Genomic DNA, 23,852 nt, shown 5'->3' on the forward strand with positions numbered 1-23,852 from the left:
TGTGATTGTTTTTCTCTCGGTGGCAGATATATCTTTTTCAAGTTTTCATCTTCAAGCTGTTCAGTTGCTTTTTAGTTACTTAAGCTTCATTCAGATGCTGTGCTTGTATTATTATTATTATCATTGTCAGGCTGATGCTAGGCGTCGCCTCAAAGCTTATTCTTCAGTTGCCGACTTCGCCTCCTTGTAACTTTCTTTGCTTTATTGAATGCGGAGGCCATCCTTCAGTCAGATGGCCTGGCCTCATGTTCAGCTTTGATGAATACCCTTCCTGCAGTGGTGACTAATACAGGCACATTGATAAACGTGACAGAAAGACATTACGGCTGCGTCAAATTGATTTCGTACTTGAAGGGTAACAGCTGTGGCAGGGCTACCTGCAGACAGTTTCACATAAATACAGGGGAGCTCTGTCTAAAGCAGAAGTTGAACATGCATAATTATGGTCCAACATGTTGAACCAGTAGCTTAGAAGACGCTTGTTTGGTGGTTCTAGCTCAGGAGGTAAAGCTGGCCATCCACTAATCGGATGATCTCCTCCAATCTGCGTGTCGAAGTGTCCTTGGACAAGATACTGAACCCCCCAAAGGCTGTGCCATTGGTGTGAATGTGCTCCCAAACTGATGAGTTGCATGGCAGCCAATGCCATCAGTGTATGAATGGGTGAATGAGATGTAATGCCTTGCAGAAGAAAGGTGCTATATGGCTTTTCCTGTGGTGCCACCAATAGAGTTGCATTTTTGGCAGAAGACCTACAAGATGGATTGGCACTAAATTATCTTGTTTTGTGGTTCCTAGAGAATGTCTCCCAAAGACCACCATGAGATTCACATTTTGTGTCCTTGAGTCAAATATCTCAAAGGAATGAAGTGCCATAAAAATGGGTACAGACATGCATGTTTCCCCCTCAGGATGATTTATGAGAACAGTGTGTCCAATACGTTTGTTTGGGATCAAATACAGGACATGCACATTCCTGTCGGCCTCAGCTTTGTGTATTAGTGCTAATTAACAAATGTGAGCATGCTAACAATTTAATATGAGATGATGCATACGGTGGAAGGTCATACCTGCCATGTTAGTATTTTCATTGTGACAATTTATGTCTCGACGTTGGCATACTGTCATTGACATGTACGACTGTGCCTGAGGCCTGAGTACAGTCTTACAGCGCTGCTAGCATGGCTGTAGGCTCTTGCTCTTGCTTGAACATAACCACAGTCTAATCTTCACGGTGTGTTGTAGCTGAATAACTTTAAGGATCGACTACTTTCCGTTTCTAACCTTAATCAAAATGTTGCTCTAACCTTAACCATGCAATAGTAGAAATGGTTGCAGGTTCACAGAATCCTCCAATATCAGCATTGCAATTCCGTGCCGAGTTTCCTCCTGAAAGATAAATGATGAGGTCTCATGGAGACCCCGGGGGAGGTGCTTTACTGCATCGCTTCTGCGTCACCCTCTTAGCAGACAAGCAACATAGGAGCATTTCCTTGTGGGCTCATTACCTGCCTGCCTGCCTGCCTGTGAGGCAAGGGGCAGGGTCAAGGGATACATGTAGTCTGGAATTTAATGAATCTCATGCAGCAGAGCAGATTGAGGGGTGAATGAAACCATCTTTTAGTGACTGTCAGCCTAGAATTTATGAAATCCTGATCAGTTTTTTTAGGACAAAATAAAACCTTAAATTGCAGGTTGAAAGATAAATTCTCTATGTGGATTGATGTTGTCAGTTAGTTCAATAATAATGATAATAACAACAGTATTAAACGTTAAAAATACAACCATTTGTATCTTTAATTAAGATATTGATTTTGCCCCTGCTTTCCTACCTACCAAAGCATTTTTTTTTAGTACAGAAATATAATAATTTACTGGTTTTCTCTTTTCCCTTCAGTGAGTTTTACTGCAGCAAGATCCACTTTGATTTTTAGGTTAACTCCTTCAAATTAGAGAACATTTTAAAACAATAAGAAACAAGCTTTGTGTTGTTTGCATCATTAAACCCATATGGAAATGTTCAGTATTCAGTGTTTCCACTCTTGTTTTCCTTTTGGCCTCTACTCTGTAGAGGTACTCTGTTTGTGTCACACTTCATGATGTTCTTCTGAGATTGAGTGAATTTTCCGCAATTACGGCAACCCGGGGCATACACTTTTAAGACCTCTCTCTGTATTACTTTTTTTTTTAAAATTTTACCTGAAATCACATTTAAAAAAATTAAATTAAACACAAAGGAGGAGGTCGACTGGCATGTGTTTAGCACTTCTGCTGCCTCCCACTCAGTCCTGCGTAGTTTACGAGTTTGACCTCAAGCTGCGTGGCGGCCTTTCACCAAACAAAGCTGTGTTTGAGTAGAAATGCTGAAAATCAATCATACACGGACTATAAAATCAATTAATTTACTTTTTTTTATCCAAAGCACGCTGCATAAACCTTTGCGCTTGTTTTATGACTTGTGTAACTGACCTCCCTCGTTTCTCTGCAGTCAGCAGCACCATTAACAACTTTCAGCTTATGCCTAAAACACTTGTTCAACCCTTTTGAAAACGCCTGTAGACCTTTTGTGTGGCCTCACGCGCATGCTCGCTTTTGAAGCATAAAACAGGCTTTGCACACTCAACGACTACATCAGCAACAAATCATGCTCACAGGGAAAGGTTCGGGGGTTAGGATATTTGGCAAAACGCTGCAAGTTGAAGGCTTTTTTCTTAATTAGGTCTTGGCCAATATCAATATTCTTATAGTAATAAATCACATTAGTGCTTACTGTGAATAGGGTCCATCCATAATTATCATCCGACTCTGCAGATCCCCTCCATTGACCTTTTTCAGCATTTTCCTCTGAGGGTTGTGCTGCAGTGTTCCAGGTTACGTTGTTAGAGAGACATGGGGCCATATTTCGAGGTTAAACGGTGTATTTTGTAACCCATTAGCTACAACAATGTTGTCACCCACTTCCTAGATCTCATTACCGTTGGATAGTGTGACACGATATGATAGCAAAAGGTGAAAATCACCCACTGCTGAAGTGCTTAGAATACAGTTTTGTGTTAGATGTAATTTTTTTACGAACATTACACAGAAATACTTTAGGGAGGCTGCAGAATGAATCAATCTCGATAAGTCCCCATGTTAAAATGTCAGCAGAAATAAACATGTTTACAGCCTGGTACAAAACATTGTTTTGGTCTCTATAGCTAATTTCCCTGTTCAGGACAACTGTACTGAGGGTGAATTTCTGTTTAACTCACCCATTATAATTATCTTAAGGCTTAAATTTCTTTATAATTAACAGCATGGCCACTTGACTGACAGGTAGGTGCTGTTACAGGTGGCTTGTTTGAGCACCCAGGCGTCTTTCAGCCCGCCTCAGGTCCACCATTGATCCACTTCTTTGCCAATTTGTAAATTAGCTGGGAGGTGGCAGCGGCCAGAGCTTCAATACGGCTCTTCAGGAATCTGTAGTTGATGCCATGGATGTGACTTCCATTCTTTATACTGTCATTGGATTATATATGCCTGAATCTACTGCCCTCAAGTGCCCCCCAAAAAAACCCTAAAGAATTGCAGGTTTAAAGTTTTCTGTATCGCATCAAAAGTTGAAGTCCTTTATGAACAATCCGCTCTGTTACTTCATTCTTATCATACCAATATTCAGTTTTTCCACATTTAGCCACGTCTTAAACCCCTCACCCCGCAATTTTCAACCCTGTTGACTTTTATCACACTCTGTAATGCAATTTTCAATTATAATCTGAATGTGTTCAGATCCATCAAAAGGCCTCTATACCGAAGCCCCTCTGGAGCGGTGGATACTAAGAAGTGCCTGCACCCATGTGATTTACTCCTTCAAATGAAGAGCAGACTGTTGTCACTTATCTTCCTGCTGTTTCTCTGTATTTAAATTCGTCTCTTCGCTTTCTTTATTGTGCTCTGCCTACAACTGGGATCTTTTTAATAACAGCCAGTATGAGGGCCTGAATAATGCCACATGAAGTTTCCTATTCATTCTTGGAGTGTCTTTTGCTATCTCACCTCCCCTGTTGCCATATACAAAGCTGTGTGAGAAGGAAGATGTAGCAGTAGTATATATTTTTTCTTTGATATTCCAGTTGTGTGGATACGGGGGTGAGACTTAGGGGTAAATGAAACACACATCACTCTAGATTTATGGACCGGAGATGGCATCGGCACAGCGCGTCAACGGCTCACTGCCGCTGTGGCGTGCCGGAAAACGGGAGAGGAAGATGCAGGAGACTGAAATGTGCTTTGAGTTAATGGGGTACATACTGCTCGCACAGCAGCAGAAAGTTCTGCCACAAACATGGAGGACACTTGGTTTTGGCTCGAAGGCTCGCTTTTGAATGATGCTGAAAGATTGTTTGCTGGAAACATGCTGATGAGAGAGTGGAGGCCTTTTTCATCTGTGTGCTATAACCATTACCTGAAATGGTTGGTTGTAAATCAAAATCTGTTAAAGGGTAAGGGGGGGGACTGCTTGCTCACTGACAGCAAAGAAAAGCAAGACATTAGAGTAATGAAAAATGTGTTCTGTGATTTTTAACAAGTATTCTGACGTATATTTGTTGTTAAAGTTGATCTTAATGTAATGACTTAATATTGACCGAAGCCGACCAAGCTACAAAACAGGTTTTTATAATCATCGAAATTCCATTTGTGTTTGATCGCTTCTTTCTCTTGGCAGAGTTTTGTTTTTTTTCTTTAATTGAGTTTTCAAGTTAATGGCCTATGAAAAAATAAAAAATAATGCTCGGATGCAATGAGAACTTGTGCTCCTTTCGCAGGGAAAATGTCAAACATCCGTGCAGTCAGGAAGAGGCAACAGCTGAATAACTTGGTTGCTACGGTTACAGAGCTGGCCAGGCCAGGATACACCGTTGTGGATTTCTGCAGTGGAACGGTACGTGTGTTCATCCGTGATCAGTCCGGCCATGCATGTATATTTATCACCACGCCTGACCATGACTGCATTAGGCTGCTGCTCCATTAGCAGTCTGTCTTGTGTTTTTCTTTCCTTTTTAAATGCCTTTTCTTTTTTTTCCCTGTGTACAAAGACGGATAATGTAATTACACCCATGAAAATGCATGTTCGGAGCAGTAGCGTTGCATTACTAAAGGGTCAATACTTGGTCGGGCAGGACAGCTGTAGTCATAACAGTATTGATACTCTCTTTGACGTATGCTCCTCTTGTGCATCTCCCTCTTTCTCTTTCCTTTCTTCAGGGCCATGTTGGAATCGTTCTGGCTCACACACTTCCAGATTGCCAGGTGTGTATTTGTAAAGATTTTTATTTATTTTTTTTGGTTGGACAAAATAAATATTTTTCAGACTTTGCTTTGGACTCTTTTAACAGGGATGTGTAATTATTTTTGACATTTCAAAGAGTAAAAGTTTGATGAACTATGGGATAAATTTATTGTGGATGAAGAGAATACGATTTATCACTAGCTGTTTTTTTTGTTGTTGTTTTTTTTTAATGATTTTTGCCTTTATGCCTTTTCAAGCTTTATTTTTGACAAAGACAGCTGAAGAGTGACAGGAATTCAGGGAGAGAGAGAGACGGGGAATGACATGCGGGAAAGAGCCACAGGTCTGATTCGACTGAGCCTTCGCACATGCGGCGGCTGCTCTACCAGCTGAGCTAGACGCCGCCCCTACAGTCTAGCTGTCTTGTTGTGATTGCAGAAGAAGCACATGTTTGTTTTTACTCCTTTTTTAAACCCTAGAATAGTCACACAATCTCCTGTTACTGTTGTTTTAATTAAGTTTTTTAATTAAGTTTACTCATTTTCAGAGCTCTCATTGCTCTTTTTCTCAAGGTTTTGAAGATTACTCAGTGTTGCCATGTATTTTTATGTATTTTTGCTCATTCCAGGTCATCTGAAAAAGGAGCAATCATGTGCAGCTGTGTGTGTATGTGCTTTTTTCTTTTCTGTCTTTATTCAAGGTCATCCTCATAGAGAACAAAGAAGAGTCTTTGGTCAGGGCCCAGAGTCGGAGTGCCGAGCTCGGTCTGAAAAACATTGGTTTCATTCAGGCTAATTTGGACTACTTCACTGGACCTTTTCACATCGGGGTGAGCAGAGCAAGTAAAATGTGTCTTTGCACTAGTTTTATCCTCGTTTGTTTGATGATGAGATTATCAGTATGGTAACCATTTCAGGTGAGGAATGCAAACTAATGCAATGTGAAATACTTCAACCAGCTGCTTCATTGGGTACACTTCTATAATCCAATGTGATCCAATACAACAACTCTGCCATAAATCCTACTTTAACACTTTTGTTTTTGTGTACACTGTCAGAGAGGTATACATTTATTATTAATTTTTTATTACACTATTATGTTTACTATTGAGGTTGTAGTTTGCAGTAGTGTTTAACTGCTGCATTATATTAAAAGGCGTTTCTAATATTATGGATTGTACAAGTGTACCTAATGAAGTGGCCAGTGGTGTATGTTTGTGATACTAATGCAAATGAAACCACAGCTAAAAGTTCAAATTACATTATTGTTTAAATAACGAGTAGTCACAGTGTTATCTCAGTATGTCCACACTCTTGTGGTTAGTATAATATAGCAGATTTCTTTTAAGCAAATCGAATTTTCCCACTTAGAACAGCTTTCTAACAGACAGTTGAAAAAATATAGTTAAAAATAACATTTGGCGCTAACTCACAGAATCAGACTTAAGTATTCCCACTGCTTCCACTGCCGTTATGATCAAATTACTGATTTTGAACCTGTTGTGAAACCTGTTTTGAAATGTTTCATGTTGTTTCATGATATTTACTGTGTTAAGAACCTTTAACTTATCGAGGTCCACATTGTTCTAATTATTTTCAGAAGTCAGCGTGTGATCATATGGCTGTAGTTGTCTCTGTATAGACCTTTTTTTTGACAATGAGCCGTGACATTACCTCTTCTCTTTGTATGTTGAAATGATATATAATAAGAATAATGATAATAATTTAAATAATTAAGCCAGTAACCCAGTGCTTTTTATCAACACCTTTGATTAACACTGCATAAACAATGTGACTTCCTGCTCTGCCACAGTCACAGCTTTACTGCAAGGTGTCTGAACGCTGTATTTTTAGTCCTAAAATATTTATATATTCCAGAGACGCTCAGCCACACATCACATTGCGAGACATGTCATTCCCTCATCTTTTTTTCTTCTTCTTTTTCTTCTCCCACAAACTGCAAATGCCAACATGTGATTATTTTTGTCAGTGCAGTTAAGATGGCTTTTCATTTCCTGAAGTGGAGCTTTTAATCAGAACCCCCCTCTAGTGCTCTGCACTTGAGTTAAGCAGTGTGCGTCACCGTCTCCTCTCTGATTATTGGAAAGCCAAAAGGTAGTTTTATCCAGAAAATTAAGGACAAGGGGTTAAAGGATCTCTTCGGTGAGGAATATCAATTGCTCACTTGTCTGTTCTTGTTTACTCTAAAAATCTGCTCTCCAAAGATGCTTTTTGGTTTTCTTTCAAAAACACGTTGCCAAGATATTTAGAGATATGCTCTTATTAAAGCGTCTTTGGAAAAGGACAGAGTAATTTTCTGAGAAGTGTTAATAATAAAAGTAAAAATAGGTGCCAGCCTTTTCAAGTTTTATGCAGGAATATTGGCCGTGTTACACTTTTACTTCTTAATTCATCACACATTATTTTTAAACCAACACCACTGTGGATACTGCAGATCTGCTTCTTCATTAAGGTTAACCGCCCTGCTTAGTAAATGTATTTAATTCACAGCTACCTGCAACAACAGAATAAATATTTTACTAGTTTTCAACCTCTATGCTTAATGGCATTAAAGTAAACTACATTCAGCATTGCATAGCACTCACCAGCCCCAGGTCGAAGCCCTTTCTAGTCCCTTTTTTAAAACACCCACCTTCACCCACAGAGCTCTTGACTTCTCGAACTGAAAATTGCCAACAATTTAGAGCTAATAGGTCCTTATAGCTGTTAATTACAGTCTGTTGGAGTCTGGCTGGTGTCACACAGAAATGGGTCTTTCGGATTTAAAAAAAAAAAAAGTGCTCTTACCTTATTTAGAGTCTCCGAGTTCCTGTTTCCACTCATGTGACATTTAGCTCTCCCACACAATTCTTCCATCGTCATCACTCTCGATCATCGTCGTTATTTATGTGTCTCGGGTCAGTGTGTCTTCCCCCAAACATGTTGGGGAAATCCATCTTCCTGCCGCGTGTCATAGCCCAGTTTCCGAAAAAGCCAGCTGTTCTACTAGCCTCACTTTAAATCTCTTTGGGACAAATAGAAATATATATATATATATATATATATATATATATATATTTATATATATGTTTGTACCTGCTGTAATTAGCAGTAGCTATTGTTCCAGCATTGTCACTCCACTGAGACCCGCTCCACTTGGCAAGGAACAAACAGCACCGATAATTCTTCTCTACAATATGTGGGTGTTTTCTTTTTTCTTTCTTCCTCTAGCCTGTTCCAAACGGTCATGTGTGCACACACACTTTTTTTTTTTTCCCACACGATACATGAATGTTAAGATTTATGTATGAACCAGGTGCTTAACGTTGTCCTTTTTCAGCACTGCCTGAGAGTCGCGCCTCAACATTTATGCAGCCTCAGCTGTTACTTTGGCTCAGCTTCCTCCTCCATGACAGATATTCCTACCTGAAGGAGCCAGCCATCACACTGATTTTAATCCTGTTATGTATAATACATGGTCCCATTTTTAGTCACGTTCATTTAATCAGGCTAATTGAGTTGAGGTGTCCCTATTCTTAGTCTTTGTCTGCTCTTCCTGTTCCTGCAGCTGCATGTTCCAAGTCTTAGACTGGTATCAGGACCAGCCTCTACATACGGTGTATTTAGGTTTCATTCTCCCTCCTGTCAGATAACATCGAGCCAACGGACCTCAAAGGCAGGAAAAGTTGTGGAGCTTGAAGTTGATTTGGATTTTATTGGATCACAGTCTTTTATTGGTTCTGCTTAAGGGTCAGATTGTTTCGCGATCGATTCCTTCAGTCGACTGCTTTATGTTTTGGGTGAAGAAAAAGCGTACTTTCTGTTATTGCTTCAAGTCTTATGTAAAAATGGGTATTGATCAGTTCCAATGAGGCTTTATCAGCTGTAATTCCAATGCTGATGTTACTTAAGGAGGTCTTTTTTCTCACTTTAGACAAAGTCTGTTTATCTCCAGTTAAAAGGAAGTTTGCATCCACCTTTGAGACGGTTTGATTCTCTGTAATCACACATTCTAGTCTCGACGCACAGAAATAAGGGCTTAAATATTGGTTTACAACACACAAAAATAAGGTGCACACACCGTCACAACATGATATAAAATTCCTATTGATGATCGACTCTTCTAGAATATCTTATGTGAAACATCATGAAACATTTCAAGTTTAACATTTAAGCACAGAAAAGAGTTGCAGGTGTCTTACAACCGCCTTTAAGATATATGGTATCATCGCATGGTCCTTGCAACACACCGATGCATTGCTTGCAGAAGGGTGTGATGTTGATTAAGTGGATTATTAGTCAGCCATATTGCGGAAACTTGTTCTAACTTGTGCCCAGATAGGACAGGAGAGGTATGTAATTACTTGAATAGGAGTGAATAATGAAGCCTCATTATTCCTGTGATGTGATTATTGAGAGAAAGATACAGATAGAAACAGCTTCTCCCCAAAGACTGATTCATAAAGAACACAGCTTTATAAATGGCCTTCGGTCCTTTGGTTGTTGCATGTTGATTTATTATTTCTTCTTCCAGTGAAGATGTTTGTGCAGAGGTGTGCTTAACAGGGCATGTATGAAATACTGTATGTCTGCGAGATGGATTTTGAAATCAGCCTTGCATAAATTTTCACCTTCTATTGTCCATTTTTAATTAGTACCTCGCATAACATATTGGACTAGGACATAGCTTTATCAATATCGTATAAGCAGACAAAGACAAAAATGAGTCTTGGCACTGATGAAGCGGGAGGTGCTTTCTAAATCAAGGACTGGAAATGCATAATTAGTTATCAAAACATGTCAGAATGTTGTTGTTTTTTTTTGAGATGTGTGCTTTTCTTTTGGTCGGGTGGCTTTGTGTTTGTGTTAAATCAAGGCTAAAGGTTATAAAATATAATTAGGATTTACCACAGCATGACTAATGTACAGCATTAGGCGGCTGGGTAAGAGTGATGGCGTTACTTTAATTATTTTTTCCTCAGATGTGGGGGATGTAACATCATGCAATCTTTGATAGGCACTCCTCCTCCTAATCAGCAGTCTGAGACAAGCTGTCGGAGGCATGCGGGCTACATTTCTTTTTCCCTGATGCTATGAATAAATCAGGATAGAAAATGAGGTGTCAAATAGTTGCAAGGCCACGCAGGTAATTGATGCTAATTCCCTAAAATTTCAATTTTGGGTTATTCTTTCATTTGAAGATTCTTTTAAATCTCTTAAAATCTGTTTGGAGTGGAATACATGATTATTTGGTGACGAACAAACAAATCACAGTAGCACTTGGAGCTTCGTGCGGCTGAGAAACCCCATTTCCAAACATAGTAACATGGCGTGCACATAGAAAGGTTTGCACATTTCCAGCATGCACCTTTAGTTTCTGGGTGTAGTTTGAGCTGAAGCACTTCTGCTGCCGTGCAACTACCAGGGAGAGCTCATGCGTCTCTGAGAAATGTTACCACTCCGACATTTCAGTGACTTTATGAGTGGGTTTGGCCATCCTTACAGTGTCTGTATGTTCCCTAATCTTTGGAGTTGCAGCCAATCTTGGCACAGCGCTGTCACTCTGAACTTGCTGTCAAGGCAACATGCAGTAGATTCAGACTCGGGGACGCCAACAACTTGGAAGACAAGAATTTCAAGGTGGCTGCTTGGAGTTGGATGGAGTTAATAACTGTGAGTCCAAGTAGCTATTGTCACATCAGACTGTTGCTAATGCTTTTTATTTGGACCATTAACAGAATCTATTTAGCTAATGTACGCTTGAGAGCATCTATTCTACTCCTGTACTTTGGATATTAAACTCATTGCCTTTGAGGAGTCATAATGTATTTTTTTTTGCAGATGGACTGAGTGAAAGAGCCAGTTGGAATAAAGACAGGCTATAATGTTGGTTGTCCTTTTCTGTGATTCAATGTATAACCGCACCATTACTAATGCATAGCCAGGTGTTCATCACCACGCACAATTTATCCACTCAATGGGAATCCTGATGCGTCCGTGCCCTCGCTCCTAAAGCACTAATACATTTTGTTTGTTCCAACTCCTCAAGTCTGCACCTTCGAGAGGGTAGATGGTATTTAATAGCAGTCGCCATTATGAAGTAATCAATGGCATTGAGTGTGTTCTTTCAAGAGCTCTCGGTTTTGGTCTGGCTGTTAGACAAAGACGGAAAGAAAGCTTGGATTTTATTAAGTATAATATGTGTTTTCTTTGTCTGTCTCGCTTCAGGTCGCCCTCCACGCGTGTGGCGTCGCAACGGACATGGTGATGGAACATTGCATCCAGGCAGGAGCCGCCTTCGTTATCAGCCCTTGTTGCTACGGCTTCATCCAGAACGCAATCAAGTTCACCTTCCCCAAGAGGTTTTGACCTGCTCGCTTCAGTCTATAGTCACCTCTCAGGGGTGATGCTTTTTAAAATGCTGTTTCTGGCCTTGTTTTCTTGTTTGACACTCACTAGCATAGGTGCTTCTCTTTTCTTACATTCTCTCGTTGTGATTTTATTTATTTTTTTGCGCCGGTTTCTCCTTTGGGACTCTCGCTTTCCATCATTTTCACACTGATTGTCACACTCTCACACACACACAAACACACAATCCATATCTTGTCACTGCTTTTTTCCGTTCATCTCATGTCTCTTATCATCACCGCTGACAGCACACGGCAGCAGTGTCACATGGCTTCATAACAGGGTCTGCCCCTTTTCAATATTTTGCCCCGCTCTCTCAGCGACAGAGAGCTGGGTTCTCTGTGCAGAGGCTACAGTGACAGCAAAATCCAGCCGGAGCAGATAAGAAATGCTGTTCCTGTTAGAATTTCATTATCATATGCTGTGCGTACAGAGAAACAACTTAATTCTCAGTCCCGGTGAGCTAAAATATGATGCTGTTTAAATAAAGAATGAAACGACAAACAACAGCAGTGAAGGAGAAGTAAGAGGTTTTACTTTGATGATGTTGACCCTGTTGCTGTAGCAACACTAATGGCACCGTATTGCCTTAAGAAGGAGGTGGTATGCCATTAAAATCACTCTGCGATGCTGAAAGCTTCAAAAACAAAATGCTGCTGTGTATGATTGCTGTTGTAGCAACTGAGAGACTGCGATCACTGGCAATCTAAGGTGGAGATTATCCATTGTAGTTGTCGGGACAATTATAATTTTGGCATTAAGACTGATCAGACAAAGTCTTTTACAGTCTTGGATGAAATCATACGATTTAGTCGCTCTCCAGCTTTTCTCTACCACCAGTGAGATCACATAGTTTTGTCAGTGTAATGTATTTTCTCCATGAAACATGATCCATGTGTAGCAGTCAGTGTAGCATCAGAATGATCTGAAATCTTTTATTTTTATGACAGTTACACAATGAGGCTGTAAGGGGATATTTCGGGTGTTTTAAAGTGCATTTGTATGAGGCACTTCTGCATACTCTGTGTATTACCTGCAGTAGACGGCGGTCAGCACGCCCCCGTCTATTGACAAGCAGACGATGGCGCAGAAGCAGAGCTATGCCCTGCTGTGCACACGGTCAGCAGAAAAACACATTTTAAACACATATTTTCAATAAAAGTCAGTGTAAGTGTATGACACAGTGCCGTCAGACAGCCTTTTTTTCTGCGGCCCTAACTGGGAAACTGCAATATGCAATATGCTAGTTGAACAGCAGCAACACCAGTCACGGGCACGCCATTTAGAGTCAACATGTGACAGTAAAACATGACTTCAGCAACAGACTGCTACACCCACCATGTAAGGAGCGCTAGCACAGGTCCTTCATTCCAACAGCTGTCCGACTCTTTAACAGCAGCATGACTTTTTTCTATATATTTATTATTTATGAGTAATTTCTCATCTACTTTGTGTATACGAGCTGCTGTGACAATTGAATTTCCCCGGTGTGAGATCTCGAAGTCGATCTTATCTCATCTTAAGACCTCATGTTCATTACAGTTTCTTACATATTCTGTCACAACACAGCAAGATAAGTTTTCGTTCCATTAATTAAATCTTAATTAACATGCTGCTGCAGAATTATTGTGGAATTTATTTAAAAGTTATACTTTGACACATACCACGCCGTAAACACCCAGCAAACAGTTGAGTTGGGTTGAGTGGCACAGCATCGGCAGCTGTTTTTAAGTCGCACACGCAGCGTCGGCATATCATAATTAGCAGTGGCACATGTCAGTAAAAATCCTTGTATGTTATATAGGGGAACAGAAAGGCAGCTGCACATCATAAACATAGTTACCTCCCAGAATCGAAACAGCACATGAACAAGAGTGGCACTTTTCCAGCAGCTGCTGTCACTTTAACTAATGTTTAGATTCATTTCACCACATCTGGTAATGCAGTTCAAAGCGTAGATATTGTTACTATGGTTACCAGTACTTTAATGTAATTACAGACTGATGTAAGAGCAGTGTTTTTGTTCACTGTTGGTGTGTTCCAGGTGCTCTGATATTGTAGCCAGGGTATAACTGACCCTAAAATTGTGCCTTGGGGACGACCGTCAGCGTACTGTATAAATATTTAGTGGGGTTTTTTTCCTCCCCTCACTTTTGCTAACTTGACACTTCGCTCCTCCTGACTCCTCATAAAATATTTAAGAATGACAAAAAAAAAAAAAATGGCTTTGCAGCCGTAATAGACAACAAGAAGCTGTGTTTCTGGAGGGCAGACGTGCAGTATACGTGAGGGGCCTAAGCACCTGACTGTGTCAATCTTCGTCTTGCTACTTTTAGTGTTTTCCCCTCAGGTCATGTTCCAGGTACTCATGCGGATATTCTGCAGGTGTAGACATTCCAGGCGGTTCACAGGTTTTTATGAGCTGTGAAACTAAACTGCCCGTTTCATTAAGGCTCTAACTGTCTGAGTTGAACTTCTCTCCGTGTGACCTGACTGGCCCCTAACCCCTGACCCCTCCTCATGTTGATTTTTAATTAGCTTCAGTGATGATGTGACTAGGTTTAGCCATCACAAACAAACAAAGTGTGTTCCCATGTCGCAGCCAAACGCCTGTTTTTATAAAAGTCCTTCTTTCCCATAGACAAAGCGGCTGTTTTTAGAGGCAATGCATGTTGTTTGTGTTTCACTGAGCGTAAGATTTGTTTATACATCTATACATATAACTAAATATATGACATATTCTGACATCTTAATCGCACTTTAACAATAAAAAAATCTTCTGTTTTCCTCTTCTTTTCTTTTCTCTGCAGCAAAAGGTTCCAAGAGACTCTGGCTTATAAGGTATGCTTTTAAATGTGATTAAATCCCTCTGCTCCATTTATTATTCATTTGCACTCAGGCAAAATATCAAGTACAGAATATTTTATTACAGTGACTCACTTTTTTTTTTTTTTACAAGAATTGTGTTTAAAACTGAGTTCACAATATGCACACCGAAAGACGCCTTTGTGGGTCATGTTCATTAGAGTCTTGTGTATTCTTTTGCAACACTAGACAAGGTTTTTCAGCCTTGCTAATTGCTTCTTAATTAAGACGCTGCTGCATCAACAGAAGTATAAATTAGAAGTGGGTTAAAAAGTTACATTTTTACATGCCTAAACCAGAATGCAGTGATCCGCGTGAAAGGCTTTCTCATGCCGCAAATGTCAACGCACAGGAAAATTAGTAACCAGAAGTTTAGACAAATGAGGAATAGCCACTACTAACTAGTGATTTTCTAAACTGTGTTGCAGCATTTAAACTTCAAAAATGTCTTAGCTACTAAAAACCTAAAGGATAAGTGTGTAAGATTTAGAAAGCTAGATTTACAGAATGGGGCAGAAATGCGTAACTATGTTGTCATTAGCATTTAATCACCTGAAAATAAGTTAGTTAGTTAAATAGTTCCGTTTTTGTTGACTTAAAATAAAACAAACACTGCTGCTCTAGATGGGTCCTTTTACAGGTTTTTACCATAGGTCCTCATATGCTTGGAAGGGGAGGGTGATGTATTTGGTCATGAGTTGGTTGCAAACGGCAACCTCACCACTGGATGCCACTAAATCCTGCACAATGGACCTTTAATTAGTAACTACAACTATAGCACAACTGCAGTATATAATCAGGAAGTTACTGTACAATCACAATTGTCACAATTTACAATTTTAGCGGGGCAAACAATATTTAAGGTTTACCGATTTTTGTTTATCTATACGTATTTGGAGAAATAATTATGTTTCAGAGAGCGGAATGATTATGCTGGCTAACCAAACTGATTATATTGGCTTTTTTCTCCAAAAAGTTTTTAGTTTTGTAGTTTGAGTTATCTCATTTTTGTGAAATCTAAAAAAAATTTCCATTTACCACCCTTATTAAACATTTTATCATGTGTTCGATTAGATCGACAAGAGTGCATCTCTTTTACTCTTCACGCTAAACACTAACATTAGTTTTGTGAGGTAGTAGCAGTTACACCTGGCAGTTACAAAATATTTAGTAACAATTAATATCTGTGTTAGATAGATAGATAGATAGATAGATAGATAGATAGATAGATAGATAGATAGATAGATAGATAGATAGATAGATAGTACATCTATATTATACTGTAACTAGGCTAAGTTTGATTTTACTAAACATGCCACCAGCTTATTTTATAATTTAGATCAGGGGTCCGCAAGTAAGTTTGGACCCGGGACCAATTTTTTTTCTCTGGACAATCATGCGGGGCCATGACAGGTGGGGGGGAAACAATGGGTAGTATGACTCTCACACGATTGGTTGGTACCTTCCAATGCTTGCACAGTGCAGTGCTTGGATAGGTTACGGCATGAAATAGACGCGCCTGTCAAAAAAAAAAAAAAATTCTACAATTAATCTCGGGTCCGGATGATATGCCGATCCGGTCCGGATCCGGACCCCGGTCCGCGGGTTGGGAACCCCGGATTTAGATGTTCCAAATATCTGACTCATGAAAAACAAAATGCTCTTGTTCAGTTTGTGTCTCTGTCATTGTTTTTATTTAATTTAATTTTACATATAGACAGTAGAATAAAATGAATGAAATCTCTTGGTTCTCACAAAGATTTCCCAGGAAGTTACAAGAGGGAGGCTCACACCCTGCAGTCTCTCAATTCCTTATCGCTCAGCACAGACACAGCACTGTACTCTGGCCCATCCCGTGATGATGTATGGGACCTGTCAGTGCCCTGGGGAGATTCTGTGCAAAAGTTTGTTGCAGGTCCTAGCCATGGCAACCTCAAGAGTTGACATGTCACAACATTAGACCACCTTTTACTCCTTTCCTCTTGTGCGGTAAAGGAAACAGATTTTTTTTTTTTTTTTTTAAGAGACGTGGCTTGGGAGACATGGAAGATTATATATTATTCACAGAACAATGGGCAATTGTAGCATTCTGTGGTAGTGAGTTATTTTCTCACTGTTCTACAAAAGCCCAGCGAGCAAAAGAAATCAAAAATTGTCTCATTTTTTGTCTGGAAATGAGAAACTAAACATGTAGGCAGACAGTCTAAGAAATCTATATTCTATTTAAACCAGCAGACACGTTATCTACTTCTTTAAACCTGAGCTATAAATCTGCCCTTCCTCTCCTCATGGTTGCGTTTTAAACAGCCATGTTTGGTATTTGCTATTCGTTTGGGCTCGTTGTGCAGAATCCCACTTTTTCCCTATGCCTCTGCTCCCAACCCCCCTGCTGACACTTGCAGAAATAAAAGCTGCACCGCATTGTTTTATAGCAGAACCATAGTTGTCCCTCCCGAACTACAGTAGTTAAACAGAATGACAGCACGTTGACAAATGGTGTATCGCTGGAATAAAGGGCTAATGGTGTGAGATATTGGTGCTCAGCGCTAACTTTAAGCACTTGCTCCGTGGCCTTGCATTCAGCTCGACCCCACGCAGTGAAGAATGGAATCAATTAAAGCACTGCGGAAGCAGGTCAGCGATCGCTAACCGCTCCCTTGATTCACTTGTTCCACGAACCCTAGAAAAACCATGATTCATGCGGCCTTTCTGCAGAGTTTAGAGGAATGGTTTAATGCAAAAATCATCAGGAATCATGTAATGTGGTTGACATTTTTTTTATCATTTCATTTTCTTCTTTTTTTGCACGTATCTTACATTGGAACTAGTCCAACACACTTTACGCTCATCTGCATGCAGAGAAATGAATCAGGTCCTAACAGTCCCGTGATGCTGTAAAGACTCCACACAGACTCTAATGCTAACATCAACATGCTGTCATGCTCACAGTAACAATGCTTCGTGCTGCTGGTAAGGCAGGTAATATTTCAGTAAGCCCACTCACAATCCAGCCCCTGCACCCTCCCTCGCTCCCATTTGTGTGCTGTAATGTGTAATCGTCCATACATGCGTCCTTCTCAGTGCTGTAGTGTGGCACATTATCTTTTATGATATATTTTGGGTAACAGGTTTTATCGTTGAGGAACTTGACCTTGATGGTTAAGTTTCTTCAAAACAGGCTTCTAAGAAAAGGACGAACCTGAAAAGGAAATACAAGGTCAATGATTTATTGTCATCGAATGTTAACATTGGTCTTCAGAAAGACGTTGGTTGGACGCCGTGGTGACAAATGTTTGTTTCCATTGGGGGAAAAAAAGTGAGGGCGCCCCAAAGCTTGCTGGTTTATTTATACCCTCCCCCTATAGAGACCTCCCACGAACACAAGTGTGAACCTAAGACCGTAGGACGTATCCTTAATATGAATGCGTGCACAAAATATTATGACACTCTGATAACTGTTGAGATATTTCAGTGCTGGACTGACAGGCATTAAAATGCTGCTAGTGTGGCTACAAAAGAGACATCGATAGATGCTGGTTTTGAAGTTTCTGCACTGAGTTATTGGCCTTGTGATAGACTGCTGATCAGCTGGGACCTTTTTCCTGCCTCTCAACCCGGTGTGTGCTGAGATGGGCTCAAGCCTCCCTCTCCAAGGCTTTAAGCAGGATAAGCAGACAAAAAAGACGTGCATGCATAATGGTGTTAGTTTCAGTTATTGCTGTTGTCGCTGTGACTTGAAATCCTGACATCATCCAGAGCTTCAGTGTTAATCACCTGCAATAAACAGTTCCTGTGTTCTTTGTCTGTCCATGTTTTCAGGAACACATGATCCTCTGTCGCTTCGCAGACCAAACAGCTGTCCAGCTCCCTCCTGAGAGGAGACTCATAGGTACTGTTTATAATCTTACCTATTGTTCTTTGATTGTTGCATTGAAACCAAGAAATCATAACTTACTTGGAGACCTTCCAGACAGACGGACACAGTTCTCGTCCGATTTCTGTTAATCATGTTAACTTCGTTGTGTTTTCTGACGTGGCGTTACACGTGTGACTTCTCCCCTCCGCTCTGCTTTTCTTTTTTTCTTTCAGTCTAGACTTTTGAGAAGTGTGAAAAATGTTAATACAGGGATTTATTCAATGCGACAAAACAGCTGCAGTGAACAGCTGTCAGATCGGCGTTGTCACATTTGGAGAGAAGTGTTTTGTCAGGCTGAAACCTCCAGGCCTGTGCTGAAGCTTCACTGTACAGTGTTTCATTATGTTGAGGACTCTCTTCACCCTGATAGCTCTCCAGCTCTTATCAAAGCTTCCCTATGAAGCTTCCGAGGCTCCCCAATGCCTCGTCAGTCTGAAACCCTTTCATATGTATCTGACACTACCTGTCACAGTGGTTTCTGCTCTGTATCAGTTAACAGGGCTCAACCTCTCCCACGAACATTTTCTAACCATGTTTGATCTCGATATGTCTGGAGGCTGAAGCTCACATTTACTATGTCTGCTGCCACCTGCTACCTACCCGCTAAACTGCATAATATTATTCAAAGTCTGTTTTTAAAAGAAATCAGAAGAGAAAAGAGTGATAATCGGTGTGAAATTGTTGGTGAATTAATAACTTCTGTTGGGTATTGATACATACAAACACTAGGAAATGGACAAAATAACAGGGACACGCAGAATATGCAAACCAATTCAGTAGCACTACAACAAATGTTGCTTATAGAGCGAGACTGATGATCTCAAATATATCAGGAAGGAGCAGCAGCAAGCACACAGATGGGTGACAAATTAGAAGAAATACCACGGCTGCCATCATAAGTTGCCAGAACAGCGTCAGTGCTCTTTGGCATAGATTCAACACGTCTCTGGAAATCTACCCGGAGGGATGAATTCTTCCAACTGATACTCACTCAATTGGGGTTTAGATGATGTTGATGTAGAGCGCTGTCCAAAAACTTCCCAGAGAGATTCATTCGAGTTAAGATCCAGTGACTGTGAAGGTCGTATCATATAATCCACATCGTTCTCATTCTCATCAAACCAGCGACGACCTCGTGTCCTGTGGACGGCACGAGGACGAGGAGAGAAATGTCAATGTTGTTTTGGTCAAAAATCTAAATCAACTGGTGTTCGCTGCATGTTTCGACATGCCACAGAGCACGACGGGATGTGGACTGTATCATGCAGTACATGCGTATGGCAGCCTGTCCGCTCAATTATTCATATTTTTCCTTTTAATTTGTCACTTTGTGTGTTGACAGATGTGCCAAAAGAACTGGATTGTTATATACAGTTATTTTATAGTCTGTTCTGTATTTATAATTTGCCAATATTTCAATATTTACCACAGTTTACTGCTCGGTTAGTCTCGTTTAGAATCTTTTCCAGACATGTTTCTCGTGTTAAGTCTGAATGTATATTATTTGAATGTCAAAAACATTTTTCCCCACTTAAATATCAGCATTGACTCAGAGTATCAACTTGAAAAACCCAATATTATCATCAGCTTAATCATAATGTTCTTCTAATCCAGCAGTTCTCCAACTTTTTCTGGCATGCCCCCCTTCAGAAGGAAAACTTAATGACCTCCACACATGTAGAACCACTGTTCTGATCCATGCTAACATTTGAGACTGTGCTTTGTGGTGCTGTCATTTTGGATTTCCTTAAAGTAAAAGTCACCCCTCTTATTTTGTTTCTACCTGTAAGTCTAAGAAAATGTCCCTTTCTTTACTAAAAATACTGTTTTTAGTTGTTGTTTTTTTGGATGTTAAAATGAGATTATTTTTCTGTTTGTACCACTACAGGTAAACAGTGCATGGGCCTGGTAGACTTGGACCGCTCGTGGGCAGCAGAGACTCATGGGTACTCAGTGCAGGTGATGACTATGGAGCCTGAAAGCTGTTCACCAAAGAACAACATGCTGGTGGGAAGACCGGTGCAAAAAAATGGACTGGGAGTCGATGCTAGCCAACTGGAAGCACCGGTGCATAATTAGGACTGCGAGCGCCGCTGTATGCAGCAGAGCATCTTCAGTGTGGTCAGGGCTTGATAAAGCACCTGCCTCTGTGACTATTGGCTGTGTCATGATGGTGCTGAGAAAAAAAACTGTTTTTTATCCAACTCCCAACATTTTCTTTTCATCCACGTTTTGTAAGAAATGGAAAATAAAACAGATGTTTGCAACAGTCATCTGAAATCTCTTTCTGAGCTGACGGTAACAGTGTCTGGTGTGCTAACTGGTGAAAAGCGTTTTTCAAGAACCACTCCTGTCCTCAGTTATCAAACCTTTAGCTGCAGTGCCAACTACTCAGTTACATTTGTGTCTTTGCCTGAACTGTGTGATCAAGCTGTCCGTGTAAACAGAAGCAGCGGGAATTACACACCCACATTGCGAAGACGCCATACTTCCACATACTGTTTTTGCAAATTTCGTATACAGCCTTCGGTGATAGTCGGCTCTCTCTGTTGCCAGGTAATAACTGAAGAAGGAGAAATTCAGTGCTAAAAACTCATCTGCACTTAAAGATGAGATGGAGATTTACTATTATCTACCTCTCCTCTGTGTGTGTTTGTTAGACTGAGAGGTAAAGAGGAGGAGGAGGGGGGTATTAAAAGAGAGAAACTGAATTTAAACTCATATCACATCAGTTAAAATATGGCATCTGTCATGGTTCTACGGCCAAACTGATTATTCCCCATAAAGAATGAATGTGAAATATGCTATGCATCTCGTAATACGTTCAGCAGCAATGAATATTTTATGACGCTGGTGAAAAGGTCAGTGTGCTTGATTAGATGCGCGCTGTTCAGAGCCCGGTAGCTCAACATATTTCCAATCTTTTATACTTGAGACACCAGAGCCCCCTTAAGCTTTCATTCTCCCAGGTGAAACCAGTTATCTGTTTTCTCCCAAAAAAAATCCCCTGTTGTCACTTTTTGACAGTGTGTAGCAGCTACTTGAGAAATCTGGGGATGTGGCCGGAGAGCCTTTTTTTTTCAGCTTGCACTGAGAGCGCTGTTTCCAGCATCAGGCTTATCTGAATTCAGTCAGCGGAGTCAATCTATCCTGAGGTGAATGGCCACAGACCCAGCTCCTTCGAGGAGGAGCTGTGGAGAATTGTTTCAAAAGGAGATGTTCATGCTTGGCTCTGCGGAAGTGCACATTGCAGAAATGCATATATGCACAACAGAGTAGAGCGAGCGAGCGAGAGAGAGAGTAGGTGGCACTACTTACCGCTTGCATGAGACAGAGAGCAGCAATTCTGAAGTGGGAAGTGGGTTGATTCAACCCAAACAGTCAGGGCTGAAGGTGACTAGACAAGATGCTTTGTTTAAACAAAATAGGGGTGAAATGTGAGGTTCTTTCTATGTAAATGCTCAGCGTTTCTTTACGAATGATTAACCTCACGAAGCCTTTCTATAGGCAGCTTCAGAGTCAGTGATGCATTGAGCTGAATGCATTTTTTTTATTATGTAATTAACAGAATCAGGGTTATTGCTGCGTAGGTTTTCACACACAAGAGATTTGCAATGGTTTTGTGGTGCATAACATACATAATATACAAAGTGAGAACAAAAAATGATTCACCTCAATAAAAAAAAAAAAAGTTGAACTTGAAAGAAATTATTTTCCGGAGCTAAAGGAACTCTGCGTGCCTTGTAAATGTTATTTAATCAGCGACTAGTCTTTGTATATCCCATAATAATCAGTATTAAAACAATCATGTGAACACGTTTATGTATCTTAAACTTAGTGGACACCATCTGTGCGGCTCTGAACAGAACAATTTGTTGCAGCACAATACCTCTATCAAGGAAATAATGGTGCTTTCATTGTTTTATGAACTTCAGTTATTACTCGTAATTAAAATTCAGCTCATCTTGGTGTTTTCCACTTCATTACGCCCGTAGTGTTTATGACCGTTAGCCTGCAACAGTTCATTGCTTCATATTTGGGGTCTCTCACTGTTAGTATGAATCTCCCCAGTGACCTTATTTATGTTTTCTCTGTCCCTATAATGGGCACTGATGAGATGAATAGAAGGGGCCTCTGCTGCCCTTTGAATATTCACCATGCTTCTGTATTGACCATTTAAAGTACATCACCGCCAATGCCATGCTTTTCATTTCACTTCTGTTTTCTGACAAACAACCTTGAGCATAGAAGTTTGGAATAACATACTTTTTTTTTTTTTTTGGTTCACACTCTTTGGTTGCCTACAGCATGCTCCAGCTGTTGTTTTGCACTCCCTAATCATGTTGTTTTCTATTTCCCCGACGCTTCTCATCTTGCTTGTTGTCACCTCCCTCAGTTTTAGGATCCCCCTGCTTATTTTCTATTTTTGTGTTTAGTTTTGACTTTTGGCTGCTTTATTGTCTCTTCATAACATAATGACTCATTTCTCCCATGGGGTTCATTAAAGGAGTCTGTGATGTGGAGTTCACCCAAATCCCTGAAATACAGAAACTTGTATTTATTTATTTTTATTTTGCCCTGACATGTTGATCTTAAGTTTTTTTTTTCTTTCAATACTTGTAGCACCACAAAGAACATTTGGTTATGCTTTATTTTACTGGTCTTTTATTACTTTATTATTTCTGTACAGTGACTTAATGGCGACAGTCTTTGTAGATCTGTAGAACTGCTTATTAAATTCAACTAAATCCTAACTAAAAATGAGATGGGCCTCTTCAAACTTCAGGAGAAAAAACTGTATGGGATAAGTGATCAATATGTTTATGTGTGTATGTGTTTTGGGTGAACCGACCCTTTAAAGACACACGGTGTAGGAAATTTGTGATTTTTGTTTCAGAGTGCAGTACCACTGTGGTAAATACGGACAGGTGTATACGTGTATTTGTTATGATTGCATTAAAATAGTAAGCTGACAGCTTTGCTAAAAGCCAAACATCAAGCAAGACATAGCAGCCAGCTGACATTACTCACCAACAGCAAGGAGCCCAGCTGTCTGTCTGTCTGTCAGCCTTTTATTTCACAAAGCTCTTTCCAGCGACTAAAAGTCAGTCCCAGATTTACTCTTGTCTTGCACAGTCACTTTTCCATTTTCTCTTCTTAGCTTCCTCTCTCACCGTCCCCTTCAGTCCTTTCGTCTCTGTCACTATGTCCATAGAGGCTGCTGTCCCATCCTGGCGTAGTAAGTAAGTAAGCTTTTAGGTTGAGCATTAGCAATATTCGACTGCCGAAATCTAAATATAAAACCTATGTATAACTTACATCTGTATGTTGCGGCATTCATCACAACCACTGCAGTTCCAACAGCTTCGTAAGCTGCTGTGCTGGTGGTCCA

The 23,852-nt window shown here is 40.3% G+C and overlaps 1 protein-coding gene across 1 annotated transcript in view; it reads left to right on the forward strand.

Moving 5' to 3' along the window:
- Positions 1–23,254, forward strand: part of gstcd (glutathione S-transferase, C-terminal domain containing) — a 52,865-nt gene extending 29,611 nt beyond the window's left edge. Inside the window, exons 6-12 of the mRNA XM_019255366.2 lie at positions 4,809–4,924; positions 5,248–5,292; positions 5,973–6,101; positions 11,500–11,633; positions 14,490–14,520; positions 18,364–18,433; positions 20,349–23,254. Of these exons, the coding sequence (XP_019110911.2) occupies positions 4,809–4,924; positions 5,248–5,292; positions 5,973–6,101; positions 11,500–11,633; positions 14,490–14,520; positions 18,364–18,433; positions 20,349–20,539 (716 nt within the window). The 3' untranslated portion in view covers positions 20,540–23,254. The remainder of the gene's footprint in view (positions 1–4,808; positions 4,925–5,247; positions 5,293–5,972; positions 6,102–11,499; positions 11,634–14,489; positions 14,521–18,363; positions 18,434–20,348) is intronic.
- The last annotated feature ends 598 nt before the right edge of the window (positions 23,255–23,852 follow it).

The sequence above is a fragment of the Larimichthys crocea genome, chromosome X, assembly GCF_000972845.2.
Source record: "Larimichthys crocea isolate SSNF chromosome X, L_crocea_2.0, whole genome shotgun sequence".
Lineage (NCBI taxonomy): Eukaryota > Metazoa > Chordata > Actinopteri > Sciaenidae > Larimichthys > Larimichthys crocea.